The sequence below is a fragment of the Lissotriton helveticus genome, chromosome 11, assembly GCF_964261635.1.
Source record: "Lissotriton helveticus chromosome 11, aLisHel1.1, whole genome shotgun sequence".
In the NCBI taxonomy this organism is placed as follows: domain Eukaryota; kingdom Metazoa; phylum Chordata; class Amphibia; order Caudata; family Salamandridae; genus Lissotriton; species Lissotriton helveticus.
Window position 1 is genome coordinate 791,177,264 of NC_136072.1, and position 21,392 is coordinate 791,198,655.

Here is a 21,392-nt window from a genome sequence, read left to right on the forward strand (position 1 = left end):
GAGCTTAAATTGGCATCTCTGGTGAATGGGGAGTCAGTGGAGGTCTTTGAGGAGTTGGATGATGTGTATTCTCTTGGGGAAGTTGAGGATAAGTCTGGCTGCTGCATTCTTTATTGTCTGGAGTCTTTGCATGATTTCAGAGTTTTTGCCTGTATAGAGTGCATTGCCATAGTCGAGTCTCCTGCTGATAAGGGCCTATGTCACAGTTTTCTTGGTGTGTGTGGGAAGCCATCTGAAAATCTTTTGGAACATGTGGAGAGTGTTGAAGCTGGTGGGTGTGACGGAGTTGACTTGGCATCTCCTAGAGAGTTCTCTGTCCAGTATGAAGCAGAGGATGCGGGTGTGGTCTTTTTGTGTGAGGGTAGGTCTGAATTCAGGCAGTTACCAGGAGTCATTCCTAAGGGCATTATATCTACCGAAGATAAGCGCTTCAGTTATGTCCGTGTCCAACTTGAGGCAGTTGTCTTTCATCCATGTCACTAGGTTCTTCATGCAGTTGCGGAAGTTGTTTTTTGTCTGGGTGGGGTTCACTGAGAGTGAGAGGACGAGTTGGGTGTCATTGACTAAGGAGATGATGTTGATGTTATGTGATCTGATGATGTCTGTGAGTGGAGTCATGTAGGTTTTGAAGAGGGTGGAGCTGATAATACCCTTTATGTGGTATGGTTGTGAGCCCTCACCATGTAATAATGTCAGTCTTTATCATGTCCAGTTAGGCTTCTTTAATAAAAACCCATAGCTCATTCCTCAGTAGCTGTGACACAGAGCAGTCAGGCTTTATCAAAGAAACATGTGTAAAGCATTTAGGAGTACCAAAACAGTAAATAAGTAAGAAACACAGAACAATAAAAAAAACATAGATTTATAGAAAAAGAGTGTATTTTAATTTTAAATTAGACAATAAAAAGGAAAAAAGTGATTGAGGGAAACCAGAGATATGATCCCCTGAATTGCCCCTGAATCTAGTATTCAGGTGGCCCCCTCATACCCTGAAACCAGTCCTGCCGACGTAAGAAGGGAGAGGGCGAAGAAGATGCCATGCAGAGAAGACTGGAGATGCCAACTGACTTAGCCCCAGTGCTACTAGCTTGTCTGCAGCTTCAAATACCCTGCAAAGAAAACAACGCTTGTCCTGCAGCCAGTGACCTCCAATACTCCGGGGAGGACTGCCTGCCTTTGAAAAAGATCAGAACTCCTGAGGACAGTGGACATGTCCCCAAGAAATCAAGACAAAGGACTCTGGTGCCCTCTGGAACTGCAGTCCCTGACCACTCTGCACCCAACGCCTCTGGCCTGAGTCCAGGTAGCCCACCAGTCCAGAAAAGGTTCCCCAGCGATCCTGAGTTCAAGTCCAGAATTGGCTGACCCCTCCTGGAATCCGTGACAATGCCTGAAGTGTAAATCTGCAGGTCCCCCCACCCCCCAATCGTGACTCGCTCCAGTAAGAGAAACCTAACGTCAAAGGACATCCCAGCATCCAAAGCCCGTGGGCCCTGGATAGCTCGATCAACGGTGTCCCTGCGACCCACAGCATCCCATCTCTGCTGTCACTGGTGTTCTTCATGCAGCCTTCAATTCCACACCTGCAGCCTGTTTCCAAAATAGAGTTCCTCCATTGACTTGCATTGGGTGCCCCACACCGTGTTTGCACCATGCACCCAGCCGCCCCTGTGCCACTGGTGGTGTATGAGTGGTGCTGCGTTGTGGCCCCCTGTGCTTGCCTAAACCTCCAAAACTTGAACCCTGCAGCCGCATTACTTACCTGCAAGCAGTATGTTTTCAAGCACCCCCAGTCGCTATTGGTTAATATTGGGCCCTAACTCAAGATTTGACCTCTGCACTCTGCTGCCACCGGTGGTGCAGTGTTTGTGCTCTCCTGAACCTTGCCCTATGCTGAACTCTAACCCCATAGACTGGAAATGTAAGTTGTGTACTTACCTGCAAAATCGTATTATTGTTTTCCTACCATAGGTTAGCATTGCAAAGACTGTCCACTTTTGAAACTGAAAAGTTTTTTTTATTTAAAAACGTACTTGTTTCTATGAAAGTTTTGTGGTCTTATTAAATAAATACGCCAAAGAATGATTTTTTAAAATTGATCTAGGATTTATTCATTGAGTGTGTGCCTCATTTATTACCACAGTGTGTACAACAAATGCATTAACACGGCCTGCTGATAAGCCTAACTGCTCGTCCACACTGCCACAAAAGGGAGCATTAGTGTTATCTACTTAGCCTCTATACAACCTCTCGAGACCAACTGGACTCACTACACACTATACCTTTTGTGGTATAGTATATGGTGACTTCGTTGAACAAAAAGAGAGTAAGGGTATTGAAATTGGGAACAGACTCCCAGTCCCCTAGGATCAATATATCAAAACAAAAAGAGGGAGTATCCCATGGACAAGCAACGTCCTCGTGAAATGGAGAGAGATAGCACAGGAAAAGTTTTTCCTTATTTAAGAAACCCCTCACTCACCAACCTAGTTTATTACATGCTTCATCATAGGGGTCCACCCGAGTAGCTGAATGCCACTCGGGTGTGCTTCAACGCCTGAACTACAGCAGAGCTGGTTTTTTTGAACAGTGTGAACAAGGTGTAAGTGAGTGGATTAAAAATGTCTTTATTGTACTCCCTAAGTTTTTAATATGGAGCAATAAGACGAGATTAAAACCAAGTGTAATACTTAAAATGGCTAGATTGGCCAAAAGTATCAGTGCTACGTGAGAAAATTGAGTGAGGGGTTTCTTAAATAAGGAAAAACTTTTCCCTGTGCTCTCTCTCTCCATTTCTCCAATTCACGAGGACATTGGTTGTCCTTGGGATACTCCCTCTTTTTGTTTTGATATAGTATATGGTGAGCCAGCCACTCACATTGGTGGAGCAGCGATGGGGTCAAGGACTTTGCATTTGTTGGACCACTGTGAACAGGAAGTGACCACAAGAATAAATTCACAAATTGCCTTTAGTTAAAGATTTTGGTATTTTCTATTTTTTCCAAATTTATTTAAACCAGTGTTATGGACTTGGTTAATTAAGTAAGTCCCCCACTGTTTAGAAATTAAAAGTCAGTAAAGTAGGTAGGCCTTACCAGTCTTAGCATTTTTTGTAAGTCTCTAAAAAGACCTCAACTACTGTAAAAACATGACTGGCCATGCAGGGACCTCCCAGGAGCTCAACCTGTTCCCCCATTCACAACTCAACTGTGCAAGGCATGGGATCTTGCCATGGATCCTAAACCCACAAAGGACCATTTGCAGCAGTTGCTGACAGAGAATGATAAGGCCCTGGCAAGTAAGACTTTCTCCCACTGGGGAAGAGGATGGTGAGTCCCAAGAGGTGGAGTAAGAGGACTCTGACTCCATCACTAAGCCTCAGATAGCAGCATTACTGGGAGTGACCTCAGCAGTGTACCAGATGAGGTAGATACTGAAGAAGCAGATATCCCTAGAATCTAAACTCTTGGCCATAGAAAAAGAAAGAACTGAGATGGGCTTAGGACCCAACTCTGGTGGCAGCAAAATAATAAAAAGAGAGTAAGTAGATTCTTTTGACTCTAAAATCCCGAAAGGGATTGTCCCTGAATTCTTTGAGGGTGATGATATCACTAAATGGTTTATTGCGTTTGAGAAAGCCTGTGCTGGCAGACAGGTCCACAGGAAGCTGTGGAGTGCTATCCTGTGGGAAATGTTTTCAGGGAAGTGCAGGGATAGACTCTGGACACTCAATGAGAAAGATGCTACACCCTATGATCTCTTGAAGGGTACCCTGATTGAGGGCTTTGGATTTTGTACTGAGGAGTATAATAGGTTCAGATTCAGGGAGGCTCGAAAAACCCAAAGGTTGGGTAGATTTTGTAGGCTACTCCGTGAAATCACTAGGAGGTTGGTTAGATGGTAACAATGTACATGAATATGATGGCCTTCATAATTTGATAAGAACATATGTTAAGTAATTGTGTGCAGGAAAAGTTGCATCAATACCTAGTAGACCTGGGGCCAGTCTCTCCCCAAGAGTTGGGGAGGAAGGCTGATCATTGGGTAATAACCAGAGTGTCCAAAACTAGATATGGTGGGGGTGTCCACTTTTGTAACTGAAAAGTATTTTCATTTAAAAACGTACTTGCTTCTATGAAGGCTTTGTGGTCCTATTAAGTAAATATACCACAGTACTATTTTTCCAAATTGATCTCTGATTTATACATTGTGTGTGTTTCATTTATTCCCATTGTGTGTACAGCAAATGCATTTAAAACATTCATCTGGTAAGCCTAACTGCTCACCCACACTACCACAAAAGGGAGCATTAGTGTCATCTACTTAGCCTCCATACAACCTCTTGAGACCCACTGAATTTCCTACACACTATACACCTTTGTACCCGAATCCTAAATGGCGCAAGTTGTCTTACTCTGTGAGAAGCCCTGGGCACACCCCTGGAACATTCCCAGAACATCCTCCAGGAATGCCAATTCTGCAAATTGATTTTCCCCCTCTGGAGGAGAAGCCAGCCTGTCTGCTTGCTCAATGGTGCATGATTCAGAAAAGGGGGTGGTGATGAACAGAGTGTCTGAATTAAGCAGACCACTCTTACCCAGTCCAAAGATCAGGGCTTGATCCATCACCGTTTTTTAGCTCACTGCACCATCCCAGCTCAGAACCTGGCTACATGCAAATTAGTCTGTTCCTGTCCCAGTGCATGATGGGAACAGGACAAACCAAACTACCAAGCCAATTCTTATACTGGGAAGGAAACAAGCTTCCGGGGACCGGTTTCTGGCATTTCAGCCGTCGTCGGCCCGGCTTGCTTGAATCCTGATGGTGCAGAAACCGGTCCCCGGAAGCTTGTTTCCTTTCCAGTGAAGAATTGGCTTGGTAGTTTGGTCTGCCCTGTTCCCATGATGCACTGGGCCAGGGACAGACTAATTTGCATATAGCCAGGTTCTGAACTGGGATGGTGCAGTGAGCTAAAAAACGGTGATGGATCAAGCCCTGATCTGTTGACTGGGTAGGAGTGTTCTGATTAACTCAGATACTCTGTCCATCACCACCCCCTTTTTGAAATTATTTTGGCCACTATGAGTGTGGAAGGGTATGCTCAGACATGAGTCCCTTGCTCACTGCACCATCAGGATTCAAGCAAGCCGGGCTGAAGACGGCTGTAATGCCAGAAACCGGTCCCCGGAAGCTTGTTTCCTTTCCAGTGAAGAATTGGCTTGGTAGTTTGGTCTGCCCTGTTCCCATGATGCACTGGGCCAGGGACAGACTAATTTGCATATAGCCAGGTTCTGAACTGGGATGGTGCAGTGAGCTAAAAAACGGTGATGGATCAAGCCCTGTTCTGTTGACTGGGTAGGAGTGTTCTGATTAACTCAGATACTCTGTCCATCACCACCCCCTTTTTGAAATTATTTTGCTCAATGGTGCAGGCAGGCGAAGGTGTGATCACTATTTGCTTCACTGAGGCGGGAGCCTCTTTAAAGCTCAGCCATCTATGGTCACCGCCCGGTAGTCATCCTGCTGGAGGAGGTCATGTCTCCTCCTAGCAGCAGTTCTCTTTGTTCTCTGTTCCTGGGAAAGCTTCATTCTTCCTAGCAGGGGTAGCATTTTGTCCCTGATGTCTACTGCTTAAGATAGACAGGAAAGGCTTCCTGAGGTTTGACAACAAAGTGGTGTCTTTCTAAAGTTCGTATCAACAAAGGAGAGAGTAAGGGATTCTTCACCGTAGTGAATTGAGGGTACTCCTGGTCCCCGGACTGAAATATAGTATAAACAAAAGAGGAGTATCCCCAGAAGGAACCAAAGGTTCTTAATGGGATGTCAAAAGTGGTAGCAAAAGGGCATTATCTTTTTGTTAAGAAACCCCTCACTCACCAACCTGGTTGGTGACATGCTTCATCATCGGGGTCCACCCAGATGGCCGAGTGCCATCCGGGTGTGCTGCGACACCTAACTACAGTGGAGCTGGTTTTTTGTGTGAAGTGCAAGAAAATGGTGTTTAAAAATTGTCCTGGTATGACTTGTAAAAAAACTTTATTCAAAAGCTACTGGACAATAATAAAAACAAGGTGTAGATACTGGTAGGTTATAATGAACAATAGTATCTATGTGTGTTATATAAAAACAGCGGGTCTACATGTTTCAACCTGTCAATGGTAATCCCAGGTTTTCGTCAGGACCAAAATAGGAAAATGGGTGGTGTACACACACTAACGTGTACCCAGTCCTAAGTTCCTTCTAGCTTACTGCAAAATTGTGCAGCAGGCTGCCTCAAAAACCTAAATAGGTGAGGAAAAAGAGAAACTCAATTCAGGGATCTCAAATGCTCCAGGGGGCAGAGGAAGGCTTGTTCAAGTGGAAACCTAATAGTTTCGTAGAAATCCGTGTTCGGAATACCTACACGCCTCTTCGTTGTCTTCGGGGACAACGAAGAGGCTTGTAGGTATTTGTTTCCTTATGTCATGTTTGTGGACTAAATGCTAAGAAATATACACCTGGTTTATAGTTTAAATGCTAATTCTTGCACTGAAGAGTATTCATTATCTTAAGTCCATAGTTGGATTAGTACTACAAGTTATTTCATTTATTTATTTTATTTACACGCTGTCACAGTTTCATAGAAGTATGACACAAATATTTAAAGCCTAGTCTTCTAAAAATACTTTTAGAAAGTTAAGACATTACAATATATTAAGAGACATGATTATGCAAACTTTTAATTGCTGCTCCACCAGTATATGTGTGTATATATTAGTGCTTAAAAAAGGTCTTCTTTATTCCCTGTTAGCAGACTTTAAAGACTGCAAAACAAATGTGTGCTGCATTTTATTTACCTTTTTAAATGATTTTTATTTTCTGAATAATTCTTAATGTGCATCAGTAATATTGAGATTATGCACAAAGAGCACAACAATGCCAAGGATGCCAAGAAACGGGTATCCGCATACATCATAACATGGAGGAACAACTTTTGTCGCATAACATCACAAACGGAATTGGGCAACCCCCACTCCCTTCAACATATGTAAGGATCGCTATCTGTTTCCATGGTCTTTCAATATCAAGCCGACTATTATGCAAAAGAAGTTAAGAGCAACAAAGTTATACAAACAAAGGTATGCAGCCGCAAGGACACGTCTGGAGGGAGTGGGGGCGGATACCCAGTTGTCATGCCGGAGCAGCACCCCTGCACCAGGGGTAAGAGGTGAGAGATGAAGGGAGATCAGTAAAGGAGAGGGTATGCAGAAAATCACCATAGCAAGAGCCTGAAGCAGGAGCAGGCCAAATCCATCCCGGTGTGATAGTGACATAACTGGGGGCAGGGACGTTCCCCAGGCAATAGCACCCGCTACTGATAGATGTAGACACCTGAGGATTCAGGGTGGCCTCTCTTTCGACTCTACCTCCACCGTGGTTCAGTACTTTTCCCAGTCTTTAGGCATGGATGGGCCAGTCTGACCTGCACCAACCCTGTGCAGCACGTTTCGCTCAGCCTATCCCAGAGCGCAGGTCAGAGAGCCATAACTGTGTGTGTGGGGGAGGGGGGGCGGCAGCGGCAAGGGCTCACTTGCAGCTCATGGCTATCCATCATTTAGCGAGAATCAGGGCCAAACCAATTGATTTATTAGGACGTTTGTGTTCAGTGGTGCGTGTGGTGAGGCCTAGTAGAGTGTGCTGTGTATCCTTTGATAGGGGGGGATCCAAGGTCCTCTGAGGTATGGCTGAATACCTCATCCCATTAAGAGCTAATGGAGGTACAATATACAAACCATATGTATGAATTCTGCCTCAGAAGTGAAACAATTGGTATATTTTAGATCTGGGGTCTCTAGTTGGCAGAGGTAGGTACCAATGTCCAAAGAGGGACCCTTGCTTCTAGTCACAGTAAGGGGGATACACTCTTTAGATAACCCCTGCTCACCCCTTTGGTAGCTTGGCACGAGCAGACCGGCTTATCAAAGGCAATCTGTAAAGTATTTGTACCAACACTCACAGTAACACAGTGAAAACACCACAAATGGACTCCACACCAGTTTAGAAAAATAAAGTTATTTAATCTAAACTACACAAGACCAAAACGACAAAAAACCAACATGCACAGTTCAAGAATATGATTTTAAAAGAGTTATAGGGTTTGCGGCAAAATAACCCACAGTTGCGTCACGTTTAGCCAAAAGTACCTTTAGATGCGACAAAAGTTCCAAATGGAAGCTGCAGCGTTGAAAAACAAGCGATGCATCACTCCAGAGACCCTGGGGAGGCGATGCAACAGCCCCGCTGGAAGCAGCAGGGGTGTTGCAACGAATCCGGTCTGTATGGGGAGGGAGGCGATACCTTGCATGGATTCTGGTGTGTAGGTCCCGTAGGAAGCGTCTCACAAAGGCACGATGTGACTATCTTCGGGATGGCGATGATCTCAGGTGCGGCGGCGATGCGCAGCATTGATCTTCTCCTCTCGCGGCCCCTCGATGGGATGGCTCTGCGACGATACTCCCAGCGACGCGATGCGGTCCGCAAGCAAGCGGTGCGGCGATCTCACCCAGCGATGTACTTTTCCCTCAACGGAGCGATGCGTTCCGCAAGCGAAGGATGCGTCTGTTCTTGCAGCGGCAAAAGGCGCTGCGACGATCTCAATCTTCGCGGCGGCGGGTATTTCCTCTCACTGACGGGGATGCGCTCCGCAATCGAGCGATGCGTTAAACTTTGCAGAAAGTCTTTAGTATCTTCTTTTCCAGCTTCCCAAACACAGGTACAACTTCCAGAGGCAACACAACTGGCCCAAGCACTCTAGGAAGGACAGAACTCTCTCAGTAGAGTTCAGGGATGCTGGGGGTGAAGTCCTTTTGTTCCTGGGACTTCTTAACAGGGAGCCAGCTCAACTCAGGCCCTTGGAGATCTCTTCAAGCAAGGGGACATAGCACAAAGCAAAGTCCTTCCCTTCTCCTTGGCAGCAGAGCAACTGCAGGTCAGCCCACAAACACACAGCAGGACAGTCCTTCCTTTTCAGTCTTCCAGCTTTTTCCTTGGCAGAGGTTCCTTCTTGATTCCAGGATGATCTAATTTTCTGTAGTCTGGGTTCCTATACTTATACCCCTAAAAGTCTTTGTTCCCTTTGTGCAGGAGGGTTCTGAGCCCGGTCTGAACCAGTTCTGGGTGTTCCTTGAGCACTTTGTTTTCCTGGCCTTTCCTTTCAGAGAGAGGGGCAGGGTCGTCAGCCGCCCAGCAGGAGGTGGAGCCAGCATGGTGGAAGGCAGGCACAGCCCTATTCAGGCCCAGGTGCTACCCCCTCCCACTACTCTAGATTCAGAGGGAGCTATTCAGCCCAGGGATGGCCCACTCAGCCTCTGGGAGACACCCAGCCCCTGCCTCTCACAAACAAGACAGTCAATTCACAAACAGGCCAAGGCACACAGAAAGGTCAGACAAGAGAACATCCACTTTCTAAAAGTGCTGTTCTCAAACACTGGATTTAAAAAACACCTTTCCTAAAAGATGTATTATTAAATTCTGAGCTTAGGGATACCAGACTTTTATGTCCTATCTTGCTCCTATGGGAAGATATGCCTGTAACCACTGTAGCCAGCATTCCCCATGATAGCATATGGGCAAGATAGCCTTACAATATTGAAAAAACGAAAATGGCTGTAATTCACTACCAGAGCATGTCACCTGCACTAGTACATGCTATACGTTTCATATACACGGTACCCTGCCCAAGGGGGTACCTTGGGCCTTCCATAGGGGTGACCAATGTGCATGGAAAGGGAAGGGTTAGGCCTGGTTAGTGGGGACACTGACTAGGAGGACATGGCAGTTCACAGACTGCATACAGGCACTGCGGTGGCAGGCCTGAGACACCGTTTTAGGGCTACTCATGTGGGTGGCACAATCAGTGCTGCAGACCCACTAGTAGCATTTGTATCACCAGCCCTGACACACTCAGTGCACTTTACTAGGGACTTCTTGGTGATACAAATATGCCAATCATGGATAACCAATCACAAAACCAATTTACACAGAGAGCATATGCACTTTAGCACTGATCAGCAGTGGAGAAGTGCCCAGAGTCCTATTGCCAACAACCACGGGTCAGGAAAAATAAGGGAGGAAGAAGCAAAACGTTTGGGGATATCCCTGCAAAAAGGGCCATTTCCAACAGTACATATGTGCTATACGCTTGTGGGTGAGATGGGTGTGATGGAAAAATTTTAACTGGTTATATTTAAGTCTGGCGTTGATAGATAATATTAGTCACACCTGTGCACTACGTCCATTGCCTATCTGTGTGTGGGTGTGATAGTTAGTGTAGTGTCCCAGTATGCCCGTAAGGATGAGAGCGACGTACCCCTATCTGCGTGCAATGAGCAATACATGCACGTAACGGCTCAACGAGCTCCGCCGTGTGTGATTAGTGATTGTAGGAACTGTGATTTCTAGCTCGTCGTGTGTCCTGTGTCAAACCTGATGCAGGTGATGTGTGAGAGTAGTGTAGATAAGGAAAGAGCCCGGTGGAAAACCATAGTACTCAACTAGGCCTTCAAAGGTGCATAAAACCTGATCATTGAAGAAGTCTCTCCATTTTGTTAGGCCTGCTTCCGTCCACTGGATCACTTCTTGCCTAAGTCAGTGTGTAGCACCACGGCATTGCCTGGAAGGGTAAGCCAGTGCAAATGAGGTAAGTGTACGGTGTTTAATTGTATAGGTTCTCCGGCAGGCCCTAGCCACTTGCATGAAGACTTTTACCCACCCTCCCCCTTTGAGATCACTTTGTCAGAGCACAGCAACCACTGCAATATCACAGGCATTGTCGTTCCGCGGAACCAGTGTCCTAATTCAGACACATTCAGCCATCCAGTGCATCAGCCACTGCAGTTGGACTGCGGCGTAGTAATATGTGTAGTTCGGTACTCCCAAGCCACCCTCAGTCACTGTGGCATATAATTTAGATATCATTATCTGTCTCCTTCCCTTACTTCAGATCAGGGTGATCAGCAGGGAGTGAAGCTCTGCAAAGAACCTCTTAGGCAGCAGGACAGGTATGGCAGAGAAGAATACAGAAGTTCTGGAAGTACCAACATTTTAGAGATGGCTATGTGTCCCATTGGAGAGAGTGTTAAGGCCAACTAGAATGATAGGGAACCGAACACCCCGGTCAGCACCCTTCCTGTATTACTGTCCACCAGGTCTTTGTCTGCATGGTACACTCTGAATCCCAGGGGAGAGGGGGCACATAGGAGCCTCTGCCTTTGTTTGTTCATGATCGCTGTTGGGGGAACAAGATTTGATCCCATCTGTCTTTGACCCAAATGCCCCAGTTGGTTCCCTTGCGCCGAGGACACACGCAGGTGGTTCCATGGCCAAAGCAAAGATGATCGGGACAGGGGACAACCCTTTCATGTGCCACGCTCTATATGGAGCATTTCAGAGATCATATCACCTGTCTTCACCTTTGCAAGTGGTAAATTATATAGTAGGGTAATCCATTTCAGAAACCTCAGGCGCTCTCCAAGCCTATTGAGGACCACCATGAGGTAATCCCACCCAGAGTATCAAATGCCTTTTCTATACCTAGAGAGGCAATGCCCGATGTCATCGCTCAATCCATCCGCATGAAAAGGTGGCGCAACTTCGAAAAGGTGTTCCAGTGAGGTGTAAAACCATTTTAGCCAGGTTCTATGACATGCTCTGCTATGGGCATCAGCCTATTGGCCAGTACCTTCCCAACGATCATATAATCTGTAAAAGTGAGACCGGGCTATATGAACCCAACAGCAGTGGATCTCTGTCTGTTTTGGGAAGGCCCACTAACACCACTTCCTGTAAGGGGGGGGGAAGAGTATGCCCGCTGAGTAGGCAGAGTTCAAGGCTTGAAGGAGGCGTGGAGTAATACGAGATGCGATGGTGGAGAACAACTCCACGGGCCAACCTTTCGTACCGGAATTCTGTCCCAAGGTATTTGTTTAAGCGCGCGGAATCTCTTGTCCTCTGTTATTGGGACTTCCGAGTCTGCGCGATGGGACGCCTTCAGTTTGAGGAGACACAGCGCATCCAGGAATGTCAGTTAATTTCGTCCTGGGTATTGACAATGTTGCCCGTCCTGGATAACAGCGATAGGAGCCCTGGGCGAGTTGGAGCAGATGAGCCAGTCGAAAAGCCTGCCCAATTTATCTCCCTCCGTGTGCTTCCTGGCAGAGTATCCAGTGTAGTGTAGGGAGCCCAACTTCTACAAAGCGGCCGTATGCGCAAGCTTTGCTTGCGCCAACGAGTCAGTGGCAACGCGGTCCACATGTAACGTTAATTAATGTATTTTCTGTTTCCAGGCTCTGAACTTCTTTCGCAGCACCAACTTGGTGCCATAGACCGTTTTTATCGGTTGAACACTGAGGACCAACTTAAACGCATCCTAATCTATCCAGGTATCTGAGGCAGTACTCTTGTTCTCCCCAAAGTACGAGGTGATAGGTTTGGCGAGAGTGGCGTGGCACACCATATCCTGTAGGGCTTCCACCGGAAGGTACTTAGTATGGCGGGGGAGGGGGAGCTGGACACCAGCTCAAATAACTGATACCATTAGAGGCGGCGAGTAAAAGCCTCCCCCGCAAGGCAGTGTGGCTCAACACAGCCCAGACTTAATAGGGGAGCACAGTAGGAATCCGGGCCCTTGTTCAACTTGGTGGGCCTAGAAGGCCACAATTGCAGGTCTGCTGGTACACTGGTGCTGGAGGAGAGAGGGGCGCAATCTCCAAGGCCCTGCACAGCATGTATCACTGTTCCCTTTGGAGATGGTTTAGGGCCTCCTCCCATATAGCCCATATACCCCAACAGTCTTCAGGACTCTCAGAAGACCTCAATTATGTTCAGTGTTGGTCCGGAGAGAGGTGTGGGTGAGGCGGGCCACAGAGCCTCTTTTCCAGTGACTGTGCAGCCGAGCGCCGCCACCGGGAGCATCGCTGGCCAAAATGTCGAAATACTGGCAGGTGCCTTCCCCAGCCACTCCGCCCAGGCCAGGGAGTGAGGCCAATTCAGTTGGGCGATACGGCAACACCCGAGATGCCGCGGCCTCCAGTGCGCTGGCAGTGCAGGGCAGAGGAAAGGGGTCGGCCATCATAACACAAACAGAAGTCCAGCGCACTCCCGAAATGAGGGGAGATGCGTTGCCGGCTGTGGCACGCTCTGGTCTTGCATGGGTCCACGGCCTCACTGTCTGCGATATTCTGCTCCTCGCTGGCCTGCTCTGGCTGGTCACCAGAGGGCCACAGAATAACAGCCCGTTACCCCGCAGCTTGCTCTGATGGTGTGTGAGGAGAGCGGGTCATGTCAAGGGGGAGGGGTTGGTGTGTTGCAGCAGACTGGGTGCAGAGAGTTCACCCGGTCGCGATCTTAGCCATCACGACCCCCACTTGTATATGATGAGCTTTACTGTAGCTCTGCATTTAAATGTCTACTATTCACCATTTCATTTCTACTGCATTGCACACATTTTGAAATTTAAAAAAATTACATTTTCTACCGTATGATCTAATTTAGACATCAAATATTGTTTTATTACATTTTCATTGGTTCATCCTACCAATCACATTAACCTGTTTACTATTGAGAAATATTGCATATCAATCTCAAAACGTAATGCCTTAGTCAAAGTCCTTATTCCATTTTGATCAGGTCTTTGAAGACCATGAGCTGATTTCCTCTTTAAAGATATTCAAAGAATTTAGTACACCAACTAATGTTCTAATATGTTTTACTGTGTTAGAGCATTCTATTTTCACTCCTTTTGCATCTGAAGGATTTATATAAAGAAAAAAGGAGTCCAAATAATTGATTGCGATTAATGTAGTTGGTGCCTTCTACAGTCTTGGTTTGCAGACTGATTTCAACACAAGTTAGTATATAGATTGTTAACAAGGAGGGCATCATAAGCATTGGTCCAGTCTCAGATGCCAAAGACTGTAAATATATTCTACTAACATTTTGTTACTAGTTCACCACTGCTTGGCCTCAGGGTGATATTGCCCCACAGTTATTGTGCTACAGAAGTTGAATAAGAGGAGAGAATTCCTTTTCCCAAAAAATTATCTTCAAAAGCTGAACATCTCTCGATGGTTTCTGAGCCAGAATATCTCATGTATTATATCGCAGATAGCATCCATGAGCTTCATTTGGTGTGTGATATTGGGTAAAACATGAAACAAGCCAGAAAAGAAATGTACAGTTGGGCAGCATAGTTTTCCAAACCTTGCTAATACTGTTGTCCTTACTCAAGTGGGTTTGTTGCATTCCTTCCTAATGCTCCCACCTGCCCCTTTCACTCTGCATTACTGAGAGATACTCCATTATTTGTTGATGTCTTGCTGCAAAGGGCTGTCTTTAAATATATTCTTTCTTGTTCCTCCCAGAATCCACGAGAAGCAGATGCTATGAGTAAAGTGCAAGCCGAGCTGGATGAAACCAAAATTATTCTGGTAAGTCCACAAAACCATAATACCAGGACAAGGGATCCAGGATAAACATGGCTGCAAGGTTTAAACTTTGGAATTATTTCCATTGGGAGACTTCTGTATTGAATTCTCCATTTTTTTAAATTATATATAAAGTGTGTTTTTATTAGTGGAATTAATCTGGAAGGACACATTGAGCTGTGGAAAAATCTTATCATGGGCATGTTCTCATGTTGGGAATTTTGCCGCATAAACATCAAATATTTAAATAATTGTCTTATTTAGCCATTTCGTAGTTCAAGCCGGAATAGCTTTTTTATTAAAAAAATAAAATAAAAAAGGATTGGCAAAGTCAGTAGATCTCACCTTTGGGACTTTTTTGTTTTACCAACAGTTTTTATTCACGCTGTGCAGAATAGTTTAATAATTTTTAAAAGCCTTTGATGCGGCCAACTACATTAGTTTATAGGCACGCTTATCACATGTGTGCACCTACAAAATGACACAGACTTGTTTTTTATTGTTCATGATGAGGTCCCTTTATAAGTTGGAGCAATAACTAAAAAGAAATAAAATGCAGGAAAGCATTTGTTTGTGTCATTTGTAGCTGTATTATACACCTACTCTGCGTACTACTTCCATCTAGTGTTAGGCTTGGAAGTATGCAACTTGTTTTTAGTCAACTAAGTCTTTGAAGTCACGAGGTGTAGTTATTCCTCCTATGACTGATAATCTGCAGGGGGCATCAGCTCAATTGTTAGATTGTTTTCTTCTGCCGTCTGGTTCAGACGTGCATCACTAAAGCTCTGAGTTGACATTGCGTGCTGCTTGCTGTCTGGGATTCAGTTCTTCCACTCCCGTTCGCAAGAGACAATGTATTTTTTTTTGCAATTGGTATTGCCTCCAGCGTGGTTCTGTTGGTTCTCCGTCCAGTGCCTCATCGGCCTTCCTTCTCAAGAATCCACAGACTGTGATGGAAAGAAATCATTTTCAGCACAGTCCGCAGTGTCACTTGAAGTACCTGTGGGCAGATAATCACCAGGTCTGCAACCTATGCTTGTCGCCGGAGAACAACGAGACCTCCTGCCCCACCAGCCTCTATTTCCGGTCCAAAAAGATCTTCCAGGACTGGCATGATTGTTGACTTGCTTGACGTACCATAGCTCAGCAGTGAGATGTTGATACCCCGGACATCTTTGGCGACGATTTTGAATGGGAAGCAGAGGCTGGCCCTTTGGCTGAGCAGCCACACAAAACCTGGCCTTCTTTGGCACTGACGACTCCCTCGACGCCAGCACCTAAGGGGACTTCGTTGCTGACACAACATTCAACATCGAAACCTTCCTTGAAGCTGGAATCTACTTTGGCGCCCAGTCGGCCATCAACAGCTCATTCCTTTGCGGACTCTGAGAAACATGACCAATCCATTCTGCAACACCTTTAGGAGGAGTTGGACTCTCGGGCAAAAACACTTTAATCACTCACAAACAGGCAAAATTTCTGCTAAACTGCCACCAAAGGTGCAGGAAACTCTTCCTCTGAGAAGGACGCTTACTTTTGAGGAGCATCTAGCTCTGTAGGTCCCATCACCACCTCCAAAGCTGCGAAAACATCAAGATAGGAGATTTTGTCCTCTACTGTCTTGCCTCCTGTACCTCCACCTTCTTCTCCCCATCCTCCTCCACATAGGCCACATCCGCCACCTTCGCCAGAGGGTTCTCCACCTTTTAACATGAGGTCATTCACAGGAGGGGCCACCTTTCAGAAGGTAGATCTTCACGCAATCCCTGAAGGGGATTACATCCTCATTGAAACTCTCAAACTCAGTGTTCACTTCAGTATCACCCAGTGCTCAAGGACTTATTAAAGACCGCTCAGGACATTTTTGAGGATCCTGTAAAGGCCTGAGTGGTTATTAAGAGGGTGGGTAAAAAGTACAAGCTCTTCACATCTGACTCATCTTACATTTGGTTTCAACTCCCACCAGACTTGTTGTTAGTGCATACTGCATGTAAGAGAACTAATGCCCATGGTATGAGATGCGCTTCCGCCAGATAAGGAGACTAAAAAGATCAACGCAGTGGGTAAACAGGTGGCCAGTCAATCTACTTCCCACTAATTTGTCAGGGGGAATACTCGCCACATATGAGCCCAGTGACATGAGATGGGCAACCTGATCCATCACCTACATGACTAGTATACTCCATAAGTTCAAGAGTTCGTCGAAAGAACGCCCTACTATCACTAATACCAACTCATAGGCACTGCTGATACCGCAGACAGAGGTAATAACTCCAGTTTCGTCATTCGCCATCATGCCTGGCTCCATGTCTCTGGCATTTTGCCCATGGCCCAGCAGCATCTCTGCAACCTACACTTTGACAGGGAACAACTCTTTGAGCCACAGGTTTATCAGATGCTTGAGAAAATGAAGAAAGACACGGACATGGACAAGGCAATGGGGGCTCACCAGTCCCCATCACCATGCGAGTCCTTTCGTTTCATGGCAGCGGGCCAAAGCCACCTCTCCAGTAAATTCCACCTCCTATCAGAAGCATCAGCAACCCCCTCAAGGATACTCCAAAGGGAATAACTCCAAAGGCAGGTGCAGTAAGGATGTGGCAAACAGTGCCACGCCTGCCAAACAGTGACACTCTCTTCCTTCCCCCATGACCACGTAACAACTTTTGGGGGACAATTGCAGGGGTTTCTTGAACACTGGCAACTCTGATGAATGGGTCCTTTCCATTGTAGAGCTAGGTTACTTCCCGGAATTCACTGCTCCACCACCAAACTCCCTCTCACCCAGCGCAAACATTCCCTCTCCACAGAACGTCAGCACTTCCTAGAAACTGAAGTACACACGCTTCAACCAGTGTGCATCCTAGACACCAGATCCAGGCCATTCTATTTGGAGAAATGGTCTGCCTTCTGCAGAACTTTAGCAAGGACAATACATTTTACTCTTAACTTAAACAAATGGAGACAAGATTTCGCGATAGATGCTATGGTATATGATGGATTGCATCCACAACTTCAAAAAAAGTTTTACAAAACGATCATCTTTGCTAACCTCATGTGATAAGTACAAAAGTAAACATCCTGTGGTACTCCTCTCTCCATATAATAGAAATAGCAATGAGATCTATAACATCAAGTGTAAACACTGGCATGTCTTGACTCAAATTTGGAAAGCACAATTCCCACCAAGCCTGAAATTGTTTTTAAAGAAGGCACTACTATTACAACAGTATATGCCACAGCTTTCTACCACCCGATCCCAGAATGGCCGCTACCCCCTAAACAGAGGGGGTTTTTCAAATGTGGCAAGTGTAATATCTGTCCATTTACCTTGGACAAAACCAGCACATTTCAATTTAATAATAGTGCATGCTTCTCTATTCATGATTTTATCAACTGTGAAACAAATTTTTTTCATTTTTGTTATTATCTACTACTGTGCCCTTATATATGTGTGTAGCACTATTAGATTCTTTAGGGAAAGAATACAGGAGCACATACGTGCCATTTGGAAAAGGGACAGCAGATACCTTCTAGCAATTCATTACAACTCAATCCATGCAGATATGGATGACATCAAGATCATGTGTTATGCTCTAGAACTGGTGAAGATCCACCAATGTGGTGGCAACAGAGTAGCTCTGCTACGTCAAAAAGAAGCGGCTAATTGGACTACGTGCCATTGACCGCGGTCTTAATGTCGATAGGGATTTGCATAACTTTGTCTGCTCATTAAGCTCTACCTGTCTGCACGATTGTATCTTTATAGTGATAGCAAGCTTTGCTATTTAGGGCCTTGTCCTTCCATATGTTTACACAAGGTATAGTGATTATAAATTATATTCATTGCATGTTATTTTGCCTCCTATGACATTGTACCTTCCTTAACTTGCATGTACCCACTATTGCTTGGACCATTTTTCTGTCACTCTCTATCCGGCATTACCAAGACAGCTTTGCATCTTCCTTTTTTCTGAACTGTATCCTTTACATCCTATCGTTCGGATACTGGTCTGATATGCCCCTTATTCAGGCAAACATGGGTGCACATATTTCTAATTATGAACGATCACCTACCAGGGCCTAAATCCATCTACACAATACCGATGTCGGAATTTTACACCTTACCTTTTTCTAAATCGTATCTTTAGATCTTATCGCTGTGGTACTTGTCTGGTAAGCCTCTCAAGCAGGTGATTGTGGATATACCTGTTCCTACTGTTAACAGTTACCCTCCAGTGTCACCTACTATGGGTATTCTTTTTACATATGACATCGGCGTTTGTCTGTAGGAGGTACCTGTTTATAAAAGCACATCATTAGGAGACTGCCACTTTTGCCATCATGTCTCAATTATGAACATTTTGACATTAACAGTCTAGCACTTTTACACTACAGCTACTACCGATATATAGTGAGAAACTTGAATGGCTAGTCTGTTTTTTATTTCTAAGATCTCATTATTAGCTAAAACGTATTGTTTCTAGATACCTATGTTTATTTGCTAAAACCAGACTATTTACCATTAGTTCCGTATAAAGAATGATGCACTAGAATACAATTTGCTCCCCTCACACTTTTTTTGTTGCTTGATATTTCAAGTACATAAATCAAGACTATTTCTGATTATGTAGGTTTATTTAGTTTCACCCTTTACTTTTCAATTTCAAATCCAAAAAGATTCATCATTACATGTATGAGAAACACGAAACATATAAAACATTTAGACAAATATATAAACGATAAATGACAAAACACTTATCCAATTCGAATTATCAAACAATACATTGCACATTATTTAGACATTGCACCATTTGTTCAGAATACTTAAATCATAAACAAAATGTTAGTATCAAGAAAAAAGAAAAAACTCTTTTTCGTAAATTCATTGAAGGACAAAGAGTCTGAAAAGAGGCTAATGGGATACAAATCAATGAATCCACATCACAATTAGTCCTGTTTGTTTTTTAGCCTTCTTTTATGGGTATAAAGAATGATAGCACTTTTTAAACCTTCACTACTTGAGAGATCTAATATATTTTTTGAGCAAGACACAACAGTTTACTAATTTTATAAATAACTTTATTTGCAAACAGCAGTTTTTGTTATTGTGTCCTTGCTTTTAATTTTGTTCATGTTGGCATACAACTTTTAGCTCATCCAACATCGCCATCGTATGCATATGTGCTGAGTAACTTCAATGCCGAGTCCGCTGTTTATGACTTCATTATTTAAAGCACATTAGAAACGAGGACTTTTTTGCGTTTCTGAAATTGCAGCTCATCCCGGACGTGGATCCTGACTTCAGGGGTTAATGTGTATTCTATACTTATCATCATTTAAACATTTTTTAGGCTCTGTTCCTTGCACCACGTGCAAGTATTTATATGTCCAATCATGAGGTGCTTGAAACTTCATATAGGATTCTTTGTGATATCGTATTGCCTGTACTAATTGCAATCTAACATTCTCTTTTGGCTAAACACACTAAAATACCACGAGGGCGCGTGCCTTCGGCAATATTGACATATCCTTCCTGGTCCACCTGCTCATAAGCTGCGGCTTATGTGGCTTTAAACACAAATTTGCTTTCATGACATTAATAAATGCTGCAACCATACAGTTGGAATTCATTTATGTTCTCTGTAGCGCGATATTAACACATGGGCTTTTATAGTTAATCGTGCCCGTGGCAGTATTGACATGTCCTTCCTGTTCTATTTCATCTTAAACTCCAAAACCACAGCAGACCTCACCATCTTCAAAGAAGCCACTGCCGCCCACCACAAGCTCATCAGGTACACAAGGATGAAAGCCCTCCAGGACAGAATCTCTGCCCATGCACACAACAGTAAGGAGCTCTTTGACATCATCAGAGAGTTCGGCTAAACCTAACAGTGAGACCACCAATTTCTCCCCCCTCCCAGGACCTCTGCAACAGACTCAGTGCCTTCTTCCACCACAAAGACCATCTATGACCACTTTGACGACAAACTACACACAGAACCTACACCCACCACTCCCTACACGACGCAGCCTACACTCGACAGCCCTCGACTGAATCCGTTCATTCCTATCCAGCAGAACACAACGGGTCAGACTCCCAACTTTCCTCTGGGACCCGATAGTACCAACTGCGGAGTTCCCCAACGATCCTCCATCATCCCCACCCTGTTCAGCGTCTACATTGATCCGCTCACACTCCTCGTCCGATCCCATGAACTCAACATTGTTTCCTACGCAGACGACACCCAACTCATCCTCTCACTATCCAACAATCCCAACATCTCCAAACAACTTTGAAGAAGGAATGAAAGCTGTCACCAGCTGAATGAAAAACAGGTAACTCCCATTCAACTTGGACAAAACCGAAGTACTTATCATGGGTCTACACCCCGACGCCTGGAGCGCCACCTGGTGGCCCCCCCCCCGCCCTTGGAAACCCCACCGACCACACACGCAACCTTGTAATCCTCCTGGACTCCGAACACAAAATGGACTGCCAAATCAATGCCGTCTCCTCCTCCTGTTTCCACACCCTCCGGCTCCTGCGAAAGACCTTCAACTGGATTATTCTTGAACACAGGAAGACAGTCACCCATGCCCTGATCAGCAGCAGACTGGATCAGAGAGTATCATGCTACGCGTTTGTTGGGAAAATTTGCTTTTCATTTACATTTCTCATCTTTAGATCCCTAAAGCGACACTCCATTCGGATTTTGCTTTTCAGTCTCCTTATGGTGGTTTGTCTGAATTTTTCCTTTTCTACTCGGGACGACAGTGAATATGCTTTTTCATTCACAGTATTCACTCCTATAACCACTGTCCCTCTACCCTCACCCTTATGTTATTTTTATGAATTAAACAAATTGTTTTCTCACTCACTTTGACTTTGGTGGTTTGGCCTCTTGAGCACACGATGGGCCATGA

The 21,392-nt window shown here is 45.0% G+C and overlaps 1 protein-coding gene across 4 annotated transcripts in view; it reads left to right on the forward strand.

The window, feature by feature from the left end:
- Positions 1 to 21,392, forward strand: part of YKT6 (YKT6 vesicular SNARE protein) — a 126,284-nt gene that overhangs the window by 59,277 nt on the left and 45,615 nt on the right. For all 4 annotated transcript variants that reach the window (XM_078666755.1, XM_078666756.1, XM_078666758.1 and 1 more), the window contains one exon: positions 14,400 to 14,465. In XM_078666755.1, the coding sequence (XP_078522881.1) occupies positions 14,400 to 14,465 (66 nt within the window). The remainder of the gene's footprint in view (positions 1 to 14,399; positions 14,466 to 21,392) is intronic.